Below are 17686 nucleotides of genomic sequence, written 5' to 3'. Positions count from 1 at the left end.
TGGTAAGATATTTATTTGCTACCTTATTTTCAACCTCCTCAGAACACGTGGTAACAGCAACTGAACCAATGCGTCCACAGAGTCTTCCATTGTCGTCTGATACACGCCTCATGAGTCATACCGAGTCAAGAACACAGCGGAGTGCCACTCCGCCAAGCAACAGTCTGGCTGCTCGCCAGCAAGTACTTAACCCTCCTCCACCGCTAATACAAATGTCTTCTTCACGCGACAAAAAATATATAACGGCACAAGATATGGCTCCTGAAAGCTCCCGTCACAGAGAAGGATCTGTACACGGTGATCGAAACCAAGATCGTTATTTGCATCACAGCCAGGAGGCCACCTCTGTTAGGGATGCTTCACGTCACACACATACTCCAATAGATAACAGAGTTAGTGAAAGGGAAAGGCGAACACCGGTAGTAGAGACTGTTGATTTGACAACGGATAGAGAGGTCGACACGTCTTCCCTTACAAGGCCATCATCGAGGTCACACATCGCTCTGGGTTCTTCTTCTGCTCGGGCCACACTTCAAGCCCTGGCGATTTCTGCCTCGTCTGAGAATAAAAGTACTGATGCCACTGAAAAGATCGCTCAAAGCAAACGGGAAGAAACCTATTTACCCTTAAGGGCACCTGACACTAAACTTAGCGCGTACGAGCAAAATGAAGCAATACGCAAGTTCGCGCTTAGTAATGTGTGTGTTTCAGTTCCTCGGGAGTTTGCTACTGGGAGTGACTATCCCACTCAACAGTATTCACTAATGGCTTTGCAAGCTCAACATCAAGCCCATGTTCACCCACATCCTGCAGGCACATCAACCCCTCCACCGTACGGCTATCCATTCCATCCATCCATTTCTCACCCAATGACGTCTTTCCACCACCATCCTGATCGTCCTTTCTTGGTGCCAGTCGTGCAACATGTGCCACCCCATAGCGTCAATGGAGAAGAGCTACCTAGTCATTTTAAGATCAGTGGCACATACGCTCCCCATTATCCTCAAGGAGTCGGTTATTTTCCTGCTGGTATAAGATATCAGCCGATGACGGTTTGTGGCCATCGTCACCCTGTACCCGTGAGTGAGGAAAGGCGTGCCATGCCTCATCCACTTGAAGTACCAACAAGGCGTGAAAATGAAATTTCAGAGCAGGACCTAGCACATCCTTTTCTTGTTAGACAGTCAAGGCACGTGCACGCACCAGGAGTTACTGAACGATTGTCTCCTGGCGAGTTACCTACGATTTCTCGCCTCAGCCGCTCACCACACGAACCAATCCAGCGTCCACAAACCATTCCACCTGATACGAAGCCACATGTTGCCCAAAAAACTGAAGCAGCAAAAGCAGTGTCTCCTCCCGCAGCCACGTACCTCTCTCGAATCCCATCAAGGCCAGCCTCCGTGTCTGAGATGCGCAATCGAGCTGCTGTTATCCCTGATTTGAAAGACACTGAAGCTTTGTCTCAAACATTTCCAGAACCACAACCCGTGATTGTGCCTGATAGCAAACACTCCAACCGAGAGGACGTGGGTAGACGCACAGAGCCATCTGGTAACAGGGACACTAAAGAACCAACTAAAGAAAGTAAAGAAAGCACGTTAGCAAAGGTCTTTCCGATGTCTGCCTTTGACACCTTAGTAGACGTTGCAGCTGCAGCCCGAAAAGTTGACATCCCGTACTGTGCCAAAGAAGAGCATGAAGGACCAGCCTCTGCTGGAGAGGCTTCAGTAACGAAAGAAACGTCGCCTTGGCAAGAGAGTCGTGGCCCTCATGCAAGATTTACTGGACATGGCATGACTTCTCCCCCAAGACTTTCGTCTCCCCCCAATCCCACCGGCGTATCACCAGGAATGTCCGGTGGACCCCGGTATGGTATTACGACTGGTCTGGTACCCAAGCCTCCACCTCTCATGCCAATCACGGGAGTAAGGTCCATCCCAGAGGGCAATAGTTCCAGTTCCATTTCTCTTTCCGTTTCAGTTGGAGGACATACTACAACTCCCGCCTCACGAAGTGCAAGCAAACTTACATCACCACCTGGGACTAAAGTTAAGCTATCTGTTAGCCCTGATGGCCCCCCGCCATTAATATCTACCTCTGTAATAAGTCCCACGGGATCGTCGCATGGGGCAAGTCCTAACGAGCCCCCTCCTTTGATTAGAGGACCACCCCCTCTGAGAAGTCCTGAGAAAGAAGCTGTTAGTTCTGTGAAAACTAAAGTTAACCCAGATACCTTACCCAAAAAAAGACCTGACAAGGAGACCAGCATATCTAAAAGTTCATATCATGAAGATGAAAGTGCCTCCTATATAGATCAAGACTTTCAGAGGAAATTTTGGATGAATCTTAATGAATCGGTACAATTACATTCGCAAAAGGCCCACGGTGATGCACAGAACGCGTCTTCAACACCACGCCAACTTGGTCATTCGCAAGTCAGGACTATCGTTGCAACAAGAGAATATCTGGAATCCTTTCATCCATCCTCGGTTACACGACCAGAACAATTTCAGCCATTACCGTCATCTACGAGTGCTGTGGAACGTAAAGAGGCTACTAGCGTTAGGGAGGTTCCACGTTCGTGGATATCAAACGAAAATAGTAGAGATGTGCATAGAAGTACTCCGCCCATGCAGTCTCGCCATGCTCATGATCAGGGTGAAAAACGCGATGAAAGGTCGCATGAAAACTGGCTAGTGAACAATAGGGCCTTTCCTTTTGAACAGAAACCAGTGATTAGTTATAGTGGTGCAACGACGTCCTCACCACAGCCTAAGGCACCCCCAGACGCTACCACCTCATGTGCGTCTGGCAGTGACACAGAGGAAGGAGAGGAAGAGATTGACATTGAAACTTCAGTTCAGCCATCTTCTGTAGGTTTGCATCCTCGAGTGCTCGCGCTGGCTAGGAATTCTCAGAGGAGTACCCAAACTTACGATGCCAGCGACAGTGAAACCTTGTCAGCTGAAGAGTCTGAACATTTGCCCGAGAGTAGTGATGAAATGTTTCCTAGCACCACCACCAAGGTATACACACAAGCTGACGGCGGACACGAGGAAAGAAATGAGAGCGTACTGGAAGATATAGACAATACCACTTTTGCTTACACGTGTGATGCGGATGCGGATACGAATACTTCTCTTCCTAGTACGTCAAAGGACTACTCTGACATTGAAGATGAACACACCGAAGGATCACTCGAAGAGAAAGGCGTACAGAGAAGCGATATTTTGCGAGACTTTACGAGCCCTATCAGTGCGGAATTACCTGTTTCGATAAACTACCAACAAAAGGAGGATATACCTACCACTTCAGCTTCTCCTGAAGAGTCTCGCCAGCAAGGTGAAAAGCCACAGGAACTCTTAGAAACGGAGGCAGAGACTGACGTTATTTTGGATAGGCAAAACAGTGAAGAAAAGGTTGAAGTTTCAGACCATGAATTAACACCTCCCCACGTTTCCTCTCCTAACAAACCTTCGCTAGAGGAGGATTCTTCAGAGGCATTGCCCGTGTCAGTAGATGTAGGAGTCGAACTAATGGACGTGGTAAGGGTTCAGTCAAGTGAGAATAGTCTTGTTGGGAGCAGTGAAACAGATATAGAGTCAACTCATCCACAAGTAGTATCATCTCACCAGCAAGTCTCGGAGGACTTTCCAGATAGTTCTGCTAACACTTTGGCGATGTCTGATGAAAATGTCACTTCCTCACTTGAAGAAAACGTCCGTGATCGTGATGCGAATCTTACGGACGTTGTTACCTCAGTCGAAATGGATGACGTGAGAACAGCAGAACAGTCACTAAACGAAGAACAGAGTGCTCTTGTCACCGCGGCGACTGATGCCGACTCTTGCCCAAGCACTTCAGAAGCAACAAGAAGCAACACAGTTTCTCCACTAGTGAACCGCAGCGAGAGCGACGAAGTAATAAATGAAGCGGAGACATTAGATAACCCTGGTAGTGAAGATGGGTTTCTCAACGCTCCTGATACGTTCAGTCCCTTGTCAGAAAGTCACCCGCCTGAGGTAAGCTCAGCTATGGATGATGTATCCGATGATGAGGGTCATTCCACTTACCCTACTTTTGTTGGTGAATTTGTTCCCCTACCGGGTGAGGAAGACTCCCCCGATATTAAATCTGGATGCTCCACAAATATCGCCTCTGAGGCTAGCTCTATTGGTGATGACCGTATTTCTGAGAGGGAATTAATAGATGTGGCTGAACCTACTGCGTCAAATCGAGAGGAGCCGTCCGGTGTGCTAAGTCCGGACGAAAGCGCTCGTCACTCAGACGATACTTTATCCGAAGGAGAAATTACACCGTCACAGAAGAGCAGTCATTCAGAAGACGAACTACCTCCTCAGGAAGAAAAATCTGGGAATAACGAAGCTGCAGTTCTTTCGCGTGGCGAGCCCAGTGAGAAATCTCCGTCTAACTTGCTACCTGACAGTTCGCAAATCGTAATCGATCGTGATCAACTACCGTCACAAAGTAGTGAAACTGTTGGCGACGAGCAGTTATCTGAGGGGGAGATTCCCGAGTCGGAGGATGAAGCAACCGTAGAAACCCCTCAAAGATCGCCTGCGTCGGTAGGCGATGCGGACAGTACGCCTCTGCCATCCAGACGTCCCTCAGTGGTGTCATCAAGTCAAGAAGCCACCTTGAGTTCAGACTGTTACATTAATATGATACCAATCTCTCCTGCCCCACCCGAGTCACCCAACCACCAATCAAAATGTGACGGTACCTCGCTCCTTCCGCAGTGGCCTTCAATCGACAGCCAATACTCTTCATTGATGTCTTTGCCCTTAACGTCACGCATAAACCCTTTCCCTTACTCCACCTTGTCCTTCAACGTCGGCTCCGCTAACAGCAGTGCTCGCTCATCACCAGTTCCTCAGGCTTTGGCGGTTAGCTTGACCTCAGGCTCCAGCCCAAGTAGCTCTTCTTTGTTACCCAGGCCACAAGAACCGACTCCTCTCTTGTCGGATAACTACGAACCCTTGAGTGACGACGATGATAATGGGGTTGTTGATACCTCCAATATTTCTGAAGACAGTCCCTAGTTTTTTTTTTACGTTATTTAAATTTATCCCTGAAGCTCACTCTCATAAAATAACCTGACAAATCTCACATTGTTCACAAAAGAGCTGCAAAGACACCTTTCTCTAAATGGTGGCACGTAAGGAATTCAGTGACCACTCGAACTTTAAAAAACGGTCGCCCTGTACAGCGAGAATAAATATCAACGTACTGCCCATTGTGGATAGCAACAGATGTCTGGAAAGTATTTATCGATACACACAGCGTTTAACGACTTAAGGTTGGACTCTAGTGTAAAAAGAGCAAATACCGTACGTCTGGCGCCTCGACCTTTTATAAAGGTCCAAACACAAAACAAAACGTCCGTTTTGTTAATATGTAACTTTGTGTTTTATTTTTGTTAATGTTCGAAATACATTAATTAAGCGCAAATTAACGTGATTTTATTGTAATTTAATAACATTAAGCTACGTTTTTAAAATAAAAATTAGCCTATATCACCGTTATTTGCTTCGATACATTCTATTGTGAATGTCACGTAGCTGAAATAACTGTTTGAAAAGACTACGTAACATTTAACAGCAATTGTTTGCGAGATCAAAGAGGTATCTTGTTTAATGCATGGTTGCCACGCAATTCCTACCCCCAAAAATTGATTGACGAATCCAAAGACAGCTCAGTAGGAGTAAAGAAATTATCCTGCCCAAATATCAAAATTTGGGTTTTATAGTTTCCATGCTGTATTTCTACAACTACAATAACGAAAACCGAAAATCAATCTGAGGAAGTGAGGTGTAAATTGGGAGTGGTTATTAAGGGGGCGGGGCTATCAAAGTTGGGGATGGGGGAACTACTTTCTGGCAATGGGTCAGGTATCTATGTCAGGTTCCTGCAATACGTCCATGAAGTAACTCCTAGTTTTTTGTGTATTCTTTTAATATTGACTTTTATAATTTTTATCTAAATCTTTGTCATCATGTTGTCGTAAGCTGTTTTACCATCTGATGCGCTCAAGCAAAGTATGGTTTTGATTCCTGATATTAGTAAGAGTAGTTTAAATATGTGCATCCAAAGTTAACTTTATCAACACATGTACAACCGACTATCAATGTGCAAGACTGGTCGATGCTCCTTTCTTACATTTAATCCGTTGGTGTCTGTATCATTTAAGCCATAATTTGCCGTTTTATTTTAATATTAACCGCTGTAGTTTTGTCATCCCCACCATATACAGCTATCACCACTATCCTGAGTATCAGGCCTTCCTTAGGGGCTAGAGGAGAGGAGATTTTAGAGGGGGAACGGGGGTGGGGAAAGATAGGAAGAGTCTCCCTTCGCTTCTCTCCTCTCCTTTCCCTTCAGAAACACCTGATACTCAGGCTAAATCATCCGCACAATCTATGCTATATACGAACCTGTTTATGATATTAACCCTTAAACATTGGTCACCAGAATCAAGGACTTGACCACAGGAGATGAATGTAATTGATACTTTTAAAAAATTCTTCCCACTTCTTTTAAACAAATTTATTGAGGCACCATCTAAGAACTTAAATTCTGATATTAGGGGTTAAAAGATTAACAGAGGCGTGGACCATAGCATCAAATTGTGGGGGGCAGCGGGGTGGGGGCTGTCTATTCTACACAAAGGTTTGGGGAACATACATTTTTCGGACGCCCGCCGGGTTTGACGAAACCATCCTTAACTAAGATATCTCTTATAGTAAGAGGACGGCAAAACGCTTGTGTGTGACAAACATGATAGGGCTATTATGTGCGTGTTTTGTCGTGATCTTCACGTACATTAATAATTTCTGTTTAAAGGATGGTGAAGTTTGGCGTAAAGTGTTTTCAAACAAAATTATTGTCACGCAAGGTTTGCCGTCTTCTTCCCTCACGTCCTGTTGCGTAAGCTCACTGACAGCTTTGTACAGAAAACTAACGGGTGACCGAAATCAGCCTCCAGTCCGTCATGCAGGGTCAGCTCTTGCTGGTTAAACATTGGGTAACAGGTGCCTCATGCAACATCACCTACGAAGCTGGAAGTAAGAGGACGAGCTTGCTTCATCACGACATTGGTGTAGTATAAACGGACGCCCTCTCAAAAACTGTTACGACACAGTTTACTCCATTATTGAATAAAACATTTGATTGTGGTTCTGAGTTACTAAGTATAGATATTTATCCCATGCCACAGAGGATACAGCCAATCGGAAAGCGAAGAAAGCCGTTGAATATTCTGCGGCAGCAACGGGTGGTATTTCACGAAAAATCCCTGCGCTGCTTGCGGCCTTCATATTTTCCCGCCAAAAATAGAGCGGATACCACGCACAGCCAAGAACTTTTCATTTTTCCAGAATTTCCAGAAGCAAGTTTTTAAACAACACTCTAAAACCCGAGATTTAACTTCCATTCGGACTTCGTGGAAGTCAAAGTTAAGAAAAGTAATACAAAACGAAATCAAGGAGACAAAAAAGTTTGGGAATTTTCTAACCGAGAGCAACAAAAACAAAACCAGTTACACACATAAACGTCGCAAAGACCAAGACAGATTCGCAACAACAAGCCCGCTAACTGAAATCCCGTCAGCACCATTCCACATTTTCTTCAGGATGCAGGTAAAGTAGACAGAGGAATACAAACTTTATTCTGCTATTCCTTCACAAGCTTTCTATAATTTGCACATAATTGTCGACACACTTTCTTCGAGCTAACAGCTACAAGGACTCTACGAGTATGTACACGATGCCAGATGGGTTGCCTTTATTTACGCACCGTAGAATCAAAGTTTAATACTAGAAGAACGTTCTGAGCACACTTGCGCATGCCGTTCACATTGCACCGGACGAATTATCGACCGGAGGAAAAATTTGACCGGACACTTCGTACACACGGGAGCGTTTAGTATTTTCGCTTTGTTCACACAGAACTTTGAACCCCCGGCTAGACGTCTCAATTTTCGAACGGTTAAGGTGGTTCCGTGTGAACAGAACACCTGAACGTACGAATTTTCAACCGGTCAAACATTGTCCGGTGCTGTGTAAATGTAGCATTAAAGTCCCTTGTGTCACACACGCAACAGCTGGTAAGTAGAAAGCGACTTGCTACATAATTGTGCAGGTATGCGTTCTTGAGGTTATCTCTTTCTTGTTTCCTTAGACGCCACAACGTAGCGCTGTGGGACGTTAAGCGGTGGAGCAAAGCCATCAGCGTAGGATGTGTCCTCGAACGACACCAAGTAATCATCTTGCGGCTGAAATAAGGTTAAAAATAAAAGAAAGGTAAGGTTACTTACTAAAAATGTTCATCCTAGCTGACATGCAATGCGCTAAAAGGTGTATTTTGAATCAGGGTGAGATTCTAGGAAATTGCCCACCTACCCCTCCCTTATTACACAGTTAATTGTAACGTCGAACTTAAGGCAAAATTTTGGGTTACGGGAGGGGTGGTGGGGGTGCATTTTTTGAGTTAGTATGCGTAAATGTTTGCACCCCTTCCCCGCCCTCTTTCCTGGCTAAATGTTGTCTTTAAGAATTTTAGGTGTACCTGCCTTCTCAAATTTTCCCTAAGTAAATTATACGTACGAGTCAATCACAAACATTAACTTAAAACAGGAGGTAATCGGCTCGTGATCATAAAAGATCAGTGTTCCACTGTAAAAGCATCCTTAAATGGGCAAGGAAAATTTGATATAAAGGTTATTGGGGTCGAAGCGAGGAAAATTTCGTCTGGGTTGAAAAACAAGAAAAAACTGGATTCTTGCAAAGTAGAAAGGCGCTAGTAAAAAAGATTCCAAAATATCGAACTTGGCTTAGCTTCCACGTAGCCACCTGTTACTGCGATAGTTGGGTGTCATCTGCGGAGTCACTGCCATCATTGATTACGTACCCTTGTTGGTGGTTCGTGGATAACGGCTTTGTAGAAACACGTAGTTTGAGGATACAGCGCCATCACAATCTACAAGAAACACAACCCATGTAAATTGTGTGAATTTCCCCTTTGCTGCTCATTTGCAAGTACGTGTACGATTCAAATACAAGCTCCCACCCCCACACCCCCCACCCCCCACCCCCCCCCCAAAAAAAGGAAAAGGAAATGCTGGTATGCAGACATAAACACTCCTTCTTGGTAAAGCATATCAGAAATTTAGTGAAACCTCACTCTCGACCACACCCAATGAGGAAGAGGGTAATATGGACAAACATTGCGTTTGACACACACATTTTGTGGGTGACTTTGCATTTTAGCTTTCCACTAACCTGATCTTTTTGAAAGAGAGCTTGAGGATGAGTTACCGGGTTTGCTTTTGTCTTTGGAAGTGGTATCACTCGCCTTCGACTTAAGTGATGACGCCTGAAATTAAAAAAAAAAAACATTCTGGGTATAAATTACTCTGGGTAACAGAGCTTTTGACTTGCGAGCCACGAAGAGCTTAGTCGGCCATAGGCCTACACGTCTTTGGCCAGACTTGACCGAAACCAGAAACGGGGCATGAAAGGCCTCTGGCACCCAGGGTAGGTAAAAATTTGTGGCATCATATATTAAATTACAAATAATATACCACAATTGTGAATTCATTGGAAGAAATGCAAAGCCAATTATTAATGTATAATGGTATATTCATGTTTTGAGCACCTTTGCATCATGTTATCTCTTTAAAATCCATAAATACCGTATATACAGAGACTACATTTATAAGAGTCCACACTACCTCAAAAACAGGGGGTTGAAAGAGGTCACAGGTGTTTATTTTTGCTGTCCATAGCAAGTTTGTCAAAGTTGTGAACAAAAAGCAAAAAAACTGTCAACATTGCTAGACTGGGCAGGTCAGTGCAAACTCCTTCACTTACTCTTTGCCATTTCTTCCAGCTTCTTCATCAATGTCATCAACATCATATCTTACAAGCTAAGTCAAGGATGACACTCACAAACTTGGACACAGTCAATGCACTAGGGATGTACAATCTTGCCAAATAATCTAGCAGGTATGAACCCTAATCCAGGGATGATTGCACTACCCCTCCCCTGATTCTATCATGCTATTACTTGCAAGCTAAAGGCAGGAAGAAAAAAATTATTGGAAAGGCTTGCTTTAATAAGAATAATTAAGTCATTACTAGATTTTTGAAGGGATGGCCATTTTGACTTGATCTGGTTAACTAATTGCAATCTGAATTTTATTAGGCCCTTGTTGTTCAAAAGTTGGACAACTATTAGGACAACCAATTGCAGTATCTACTAGATAGAGACTTAACCACAAGATGGCACTATAAACCTTCTCAACAACTGCACCCAGGATGTTCCCACCAAGCAAAGTGAGTTATTCTAACAATGACACTATTCTCCCTTAACTATTTAATCAGGTCATATTTTTTTAAAGACCACCTGACAACTAGCCTTCGTCGCAGACTTAATGTATTCTTGGTTAGTAACATGTGCGAAGCAGCGCTGATTATCCATGGGCCCCCAACGGACTCAATTAATTACCGGAAGAGCATTTCGAATTTCCTTTTATCTTGTTTGGCAAATCAACAATGGTATTTTTAACAGGCCAATCATGATGCAAACACAAATCCTGGTAAACAGGTGGGAACAAGGATTTCAGCGCTGTTTTGCAGATGGACTTAACCAGAGTTTAGTTTCATCTGCGGCACAGGCTACCTGACAACACGTAAATTTTAATGGCACTGTACTGATAACAGAATGTCCAAGTTCCTTCATCTAACATTGTCTTGAAAGATACTTATTTGTCGAAGGGTTAAAAGAGACAATTTCTGCTAAGATCAACTGTTCTTCGCCGTCAGGTGTTCGCACGCGAGCAGCAACCTACAATAAAAAAATAAAGCAAACTTCTATCATTTGACATTTTATGGTCCACACATCACCTTTGCAGCCTTAAAAAAGAGGACATTTTGGAGGCAATAAATGGTTAACCATCACACTTATAATACTGCCAGCTAAACATTAAAAAAAGTGGCAGATTCAGTTCTTCAAGTAAATCAGCACCTCACTCATAAGTTAGGGGCCCTGCCTTGAAAATAATAAAAAATTTTGTGGGCCCCTTCTATTGCTATTCTTCTTTACATAGAACACTATGTATAACTTACATGATCCCCTTGCTGGGCCACATAGTTTGCTTCAGCTTGAATGCAACCACATAGGGAAGGCGGGCTGGGAAGAAAGGAAGAAGGTTGAAGGATATGGTTTAAGATTTTAATCCTGATTTAGAGTTCCCACCACACCACACCCATTAAGAAATCATTCCAAATCACAACACTAATGATTCCACCTATTCTTTTCAAATGAAGTACGAGTAGAAGTGGGTGTAGGACAAACACTGCTAAACACTACTAAAGAATAAAAGACAAGTATCTTTAGCTCCAGTATCATCTTTCTAGTTCTTTGAAGACCCTTCTTGGGGTTCTGGCTGCCATTTGAAGCCACAATCTTCCACCCTGCCACCCCGCAGTCTAGCAACTCACCACCAGCTGAACTAACAAACCAGGTAGCGGTTAAGCAAAGCATTAATCCCCAGCCTGCGCTCAAGCAATACATTTGTACTTAAGTCATAAATAAAATGGACATGATCCTACACTAAAACACTTATACATGTCATACCTTTCAGAAGATTTTCCCATCCACATTGGTAACTGAACTGCAGCTTGCTGTAACATTGTCATTAGCACTCCTCGTCTCATTACCTTCCTAAAAAAGTAAAAAAAATGAAAAACAGCTTTGCTAGACTGCATTTTGTACTTGCCAGTTCCCTATATTTCCATAAGATTTAAAGTTTATAACAGGCAGCCATGTTGGTTTTAAGAGGGAGCGATGTGTGCCAACCAAAATGCCCATCCATGATGGTACACGTAAGAGCTCGATTTCGATAATACAGAAAAAACGGGGGCTGTGAGCGGTCTACAACTTCGCAAACATTTTTTAGTGTGATTTAGTGATAATCAACAACAACAACAACAAGCAGTTTATTTCTACTGTAGACTAAAAGAAATATTTACAAGAAATATAATTAAGAACAATACATACAGTAGTTGGACAACCACAATAACAACTGGAAGCAAATTTTTATTGAGTCAAACCTCTCTCATAAGCAACTAACTATCCGAACTTTCAAAATCACTTCTCCCTTACGGGACTTTCATCTGTATATTTTACTCTTAGTCTATTGTCATATGCTTTTATGATTACAACTGCATGTTAATTCTTAAAACTCTAACAAATTACCTTGGTTCCCCTGTTTCTTGATTGCCTAGTCTACCACTGCCACCTCGGACTGACAAAGAGACAAAAATATGATTAAAACATCATTATTTTACCAAATTATGAACATGTAATTGTCACATACATCAGGTGAGCCAAATAATATATAATAATAATATAGACCCTATATCCTGCAGGTTGTAAATCCTTCTTGTAAGGCTCGATTCCAATAGTTGAACTGTGGCGTTGCCTCAAACCTTCCAGAGTGTTGGGATGGAAAACAAACATCCTACACAAAAACACCAACTCTGCTGCTTATCAAAATTAGAAACATAAAACCTGTACATATAAAGGAACTTTTCTAGTGCATTCATACATTATGAATCCTAGTCCTCCTTTGAAGATTTATGTGTGAAAATACAGAAGTTAAAGCCATAGAGTAAACATTCATTCAGCTGGTATGGACAGACATAGACCTTTCAAAAACACCTTTCCATATCTCTTATAGCAAATCATGATATTTACAACAACAAGGAAATATTCATTCTCCTCACCAATCCTTCTGTCATTTCTAAGTGCTTTGATGATGGCTATCTTGTCCAATGCCTTTTTTATTGAACTTCAAAGAAAAACAGTAAAAGAAAAATGAAGAGGGCTTTCACTTATCTTTACATGAGGGGGGAGTACGTAAATTCTGTTGATTTGTCTGCAAACTATTATTTTCCTTATCATAAGCAAAAAATTCACAACTACTCCCCCCCCCCCCCCCCCCCTCAAATTTTGCTGACCTCTCCAGGACATAATGAAATTGCCCTAATTAAAAGTAAAAAAAGAACAAGCCCAGGTATGTAAATAAAACATACTGGTAAAACAATCTTCACTATTAGTGAAGTATATACAAGTGTTTCAAGTTATGTTTAACTGTAGATGTAGATAAGAAAGGCAATCAAACATTCTATACTCACTCAACTTCAGCCTCTGCATCAGAGCCTGCTGTCTTGTATAAGCCTCGCAACTTGGACTTGAAATAAGAAGATACTACAAAAATGCAACAAATTTACTATATTAAGGTTTTGTCTAAACCCTGAGGTTATAATTTATTATAGTTGAACAAAGGCTCCAGGAATAAGGATCTCCACTTAATTAACGGCATGAAAATTAACATTTACAAAAACTAGAAAAGGATTCTTTGTTCTTGGTTCTTTCCTTAAACGTAAGAAGGGGGTTAAGCAAAGAAATCTGGCCACTTCAAGTTTTACTTAGTTTCACTGTTACTGGCAGAACTCCATCCTGGCTGATAAAATACTCCTCTTTTTTAGGTGTCAATAATATCAGAAAGTATTGAGAAATTGGGTCGAATAATGAAAATTAAGGTCACGGAAGTTAATGCTAGACACTTAATTAATGGCTCAGAAATTAACATGAACAGAAATTAACGCGACTAAAGTTGACACATATTTTGGAAATTCGCGGTAACTTCATGAAGCGTAAATTTTCATAATACGGTATGTTACATCTTATTTACTGATTATTACTCCTCCAACTCCACAGTCATTTCTGAGGAGTGCAGTCTAGTTCTGACTTTGTATTACATGTATCTCCTACACAAACAAACCTCGCACTTCGGTCTTCATCTTTTCATGAGTCTTAGCAATTGTACTGAGGTTTTGCTCACTTTGAGACCGTTGTTCCTATAAGTTAACGAATAAACTTTATTTATCAGATTTTCCCAGTTCAGTGAAGGAGGAAATCTTTCACTGATGATCACCAACAAACTAAAGCCATTATTATCACAGAAGCCACAATACTTTGCTTACTGATTTCAGACCTCAGCAAACAGACATGTAATAAAAGGTCTGTACCACATATCCCCCAATATCAAGACCCTAATCCCTCCCAGTACAAATCAATCCACTACCCAAATCACAACATGGGATTATGGCTTGGGACATTATATCAAGACTTACTGTACATGAATAACACCATCAAAATTCGCTTTTATGATATTGTAATACGGAATAATCTTTGTCAGTGTGTTATCCACCTCGGTCAGAAACACTTTCCTCAATCTCCATAATTCTTCAGATCATACTCAGCCTTACCCAATAGTTAAATGCTAATTACATGTATCGCAATAGTGAGAGGTCAGTCAAATTGACTCTATTGTTGCTGCAGATTCAGCTACTATCCATGTTAGCATGATCAAGGTCTCTAATATTGAAGGGAAGGTATCCTCAAGGCAGGAGTTGGCTATGTAATATATAGGTTTTTTTATCTCCTTAAAAATATGTGATTGATATTGAAAGAAACCAGGTTGAGGGTGTTTTGGATAATGTCAGAGTGTCTGGTCAAAGACCTAACATCCTAACTGAAACATATCAAATCAAAGAAGAAACAGAAAAGCATACCCAATCAAGGGAACCAACCATATATTTTCCACAAAAATTCAACCCTGAGCAACACTTACATTTCAAGTGAAATTTTGGGGAATTCCATGTGATGTAGCATGGGTGACAGCATGGATCATTCATGAGAATTTCTTGGGCATAAATTTCTGGAATTGTTTGCGTGCCATTACAGCACCCCAGAAATCCCCTATGCCCATTATTAACTCTCCCCAGTCCCTCTCCTTCGTATTCAGTATGGCGCCATGCATCCACTATCCAGCTTTTTCTCGCATTTTTGACAAAGCAAAATACTGTTGCACAGAGAGAGAAATCATTTCAAGTAAACAACCAGCAATAACGTCAACTACAGTAACTGTTGTGACTTTACGTACGGCGTTTAACACGCGACAGTGAACAAAAGATGGAACCAGTATCACACTACCTGAATTTGCAACACGAGGCCGTGAAGTTCTTTTAACAAGGAAGGAACTGTGTTTGTGTTGCTACTTCCTGAAGAACCAGCGGCTGAACTACTAGCCTGGCCTGTTGAGGAAGAATTTGGATTTCTCGATCTTCTCATTTTAGCTACTGTTTTACTCCGCCAAAATCAAAATGCGCCACTTGTGTCATAAACGGATGAAGTCGGAGGACATCGGCAACTTTCCGAACAAGCTTCGTCATATTTTCGGACGTATGGCGTGATTTTGTCAGCGGGGGGTGCTGACCGGTTTTTAATGTGCAGTTATCAATCGGCGGAAACCGGCGGAAGAAAGAATGGATTACTTGTATCTGTTTACAGCTGGTTTCCTCTTCTTTCCGTCGTCTCACATCCTCTTCACATATCTCCAAAAATTCATCTTTCCAAGTCTAAATTTTGTCGACAGATTTGCCATCAGTACAAGGTAAAGTGTTTTGCGGACAACCGTGCTTTTGAGTTGTGAAAATTGAGTTCATTGTTCGCCTGTTGTTTAGAAGTTTACAGAAACTGTTTCCGTAAATTTAAGGAGTTAGAATTATTTTAACTGTTTGCAAATTAATTTCGACAGATTTGTATCATCCCTTCAAGCATTTGCTGCAACTGTCGTTGGCTTAAAATGTGTTTTTACCTCCACCGATATTATGCTTGATAGGTAAGCACAGTGTAAATAAATCGTAACTCTATAAAATCCCTCAAAACAGTTTAATTCTCTGCAATTTAACTTTGTTTATCGCTTACTTCTTCGCTATTGACAGCTGAACCATACTTTTATTCATTTGAACGCTTTGTCTAAAGTGTCGTAACTCGCTTCTTACCTTTTTTACGACTCTTGAACATCTGTTTTAGAGTTGCTGAAATTTGAGACAAGTACGTGTAGTTTGTTTTGATGTCGAGAGTTTTGCGACAGGTGAAATTAAGAAACAAAAATTTATGCACAGTGTTTATTGAAACATATCCCTATTACTAGCTTCTTCTCCGAATTCCTTTTTTTTTTTCTAGGGAGAGAAGTAGCTAAAATCACCTCAAAACCTTAAAATTCTTTAACGCGCTTTATAATTCTGCTCGCCTTGCGTTTGTCATTTACATGTATTATGAATTGCCTAAAACAGAAACAACTCTCTTAATAACTATACATCAGATTAATTACGGGGATTATTAAACAGAAACACTTAAGTCTACCCAATCAAGAAGCAACGGGGATTTAATTTCGCCACCTAAACTGACATAGTCAACCAATATTTCAAGACCGCATCCATCTAGTTTGGGGTGTTCAGTTTTTTCTTTCCAGAAATTTCAATTTTCTTCATTCTTTTCTATGCACAGTATATCTTACAAAATATTTGATCGGCAAAATTGATAAAAACTAGCTTTAAAAGTTTGGGTTGACCTTGGGATCTAATAATAATTCAGCTTTCGAAATGTTTAACTTATGGTCACTTACACAAAAGAAAAATCCCACAGTCAAGAAACCAACAGGTTGATATTTTTCAAAAACATATCAGTGCAGCTGCATGCGATTATAGATAGATATGATAACATGATTGGAAGTTTCAGTTGAAAATTGCTCTGATGCTATGTTTTGAATACACATTTAGTGACTGAAAAGTAACAAAGGGCACTTGAGGGCCTTAAAATATTGCGAAAAATTCGAGAAGAGCCAGAATTTCAGTTTGATTAAAAATTATCCATTCTGTTTCTTCGTTTTTTTTCTGGTCAGCTTCTCATCCTTTTTTTCAACTACGGCCCATGTTTACTATTTTAATTTATCTTCTTAGGCGATACTGTAAACTAACCCCCCTCCACCCCAGGTACAGGTCCATCTACCTGTAATCAAAAAATACATGTGATTATCATCTCCCTGGAAATAAATCCCGTCAAACTAGGATGCAATTAATTTGAAGCTCCCCTGTTTATAAGCCCTTTTAAAACCTCTTACGAAGATGTATAAGCAGCCTAGGAAGTCACAACATTTTAGAGATGTTTGTATGGTAGGGGCAAGTTAGATAAGTGACCCCCTCCCACCTGCAAACATCTGGAAAAATAGTTTAGTTTCAAACATGGCAAGAAAATCTGATTTTAAGACACTCTTTTAAGCTATGTCAGGGGATTTTGGCAAAGTTGTCCTTTGTAAAAAATTTGAAATACAGACCTGGGTTGTTCAATTTTTGGATAGCACAATCCACTGGATAAATATTAAACTATCCAGCATATAAGGATTAGGGAAACCAATTGCGATATCCACTGGATAGAGATTTATCCAATGGATAGGGCTTTCCATCTTTTGAACGACTGGGGCCAGGTGTATAAAACATAGATGGGCTTATTAAATTTATCTAATATTCCAAATTAAGGGGGAGGAACTGTTCTTGAAATACAACATTTTCTTTTTTGGTAGAGGTTTCTAGATGGAATTGGGGTATGGAATCCTATATTTGGTAAAAATTTGTTGTATTATTAAGGCTATGTTCCCAGTATACTGGATACAGTGTAGCTCTTGCACGGCCATAAAAATCATACAGGATAGGGCCTCTGTTCCCACATAAGAACGGTGATTTCAGTGCGA

At 41.4% G+C, this 17686-nt stretch overlaps 4 protein-coding genes across 6 annotated transcripts in view; 2 read left to right on the top strand and 2 right to left on the bottom strand.

Moving 5' to 3' along the window:
- The window catches only part of LOC140952884 (uncharacterized), a 37079-nt gene extending 31530 nt beyond the window's left edge, over positions 1 to 5549 (top strand). For both annotated transcript variants that reach the window (XM_073402336.1, XM_073402335.1), the window contains one exon: positions 43 to 5549. In XM_073402336.1, coding sequence (XP_073258437.1) covers positions 43 to 5066 — 5024 coding nt within the window. In that variant the 3' untranslated portion in view covers positions 5067 to 5549. The remainder of the gene's footprint in view (positions 1 to 42) is intronic.
- Positions 1 to 17686, bottom strand: part of LOC140951723 (4-hydroxyphenylpyruvate dioxygenase-like) — a 122653-nt gene that overhangs the window by 94349 nt on the left and 10618 nt on the right. The gene's annotated exons all lie outside the window — the stretch shown is intronic.
- On the bottom strand, positions 7726 to 15292 carry LOC140951725 (SAGA-associated factor 29-like). Of its 2 annotated transcripts, none has more exons than XM_073401044.1 (12): positions 15088 to 15292; positions 13874 to 13949; positions 13224 to 13296; positions 12813 to 12877; positions 12283 to 12331; positions 11662 to 11748; positions 11151 to 11214; positions 10787 to 10869; positions 9894 to 9941; positions 9303 to 9396; positions 8932 to 9000; positions 7726 to 8296 (listed from the first exon to the last, which is right to left on the bottom strand). In XM_073401044.1, exons 1-12 carry the CDS (start codon positions 15223 to 15225, stop codon positions 8180 to 8182), a joined length of 963 nt encoding a protein of 320 aa, XP_073257145.1. In that variant the 5' UTR covers positions 15226 to 15292; the 3' UTR covers positions 7726 to 8179. The 2 variants fall into 2 exon arrangements, with proteins under 2 accessions (XP_073257145.1, XP_073257146.1); XM_073401045.1 differs by lacking the exon at positions 15088 to 15292 and adding an exon at positions 14726 to 14870.
- LOC140951729 (TLC domain-containing protein 3A-like) overlaps positions 15379 to 17686 on the top strand; it is a 14692-nt gene continuing 12384 nt past the window's right edge. The window contains exons 1-2 of the mRNA XM_073401049.1: positions 15379 to 15547; positions 15692 to 15775. Coding sequence (XP_073257150.1) covers positions 15420 to 15547; positions 15692 to 15775 — 212 coding nt within the window. The 5' untranslated portion in view covers positions 15379 to 15419. The remainder of the gene's footprint in view (positions 15548 to 15691; positions 15776 to 17686) is intronic.

This window comes from Porites lutea, chromosome 11 (genome assembly GCF_958299795.1).
Source record: "Porites lutea chromosome 11, jaPorLute2.1, whole genome shotgun sequence".
Taxonomy (NCBI): domain Eukaryota; kingdom Metazoa; phylum Cnidaria; class Anthozoa; order Scleractinia; family Poritidae; genus Porites; species Porites lutea.
Note: the sequence above shows the minus strand (reverse complement) of the source record. Positions and strands in the feature narration are given on the sequence as shown.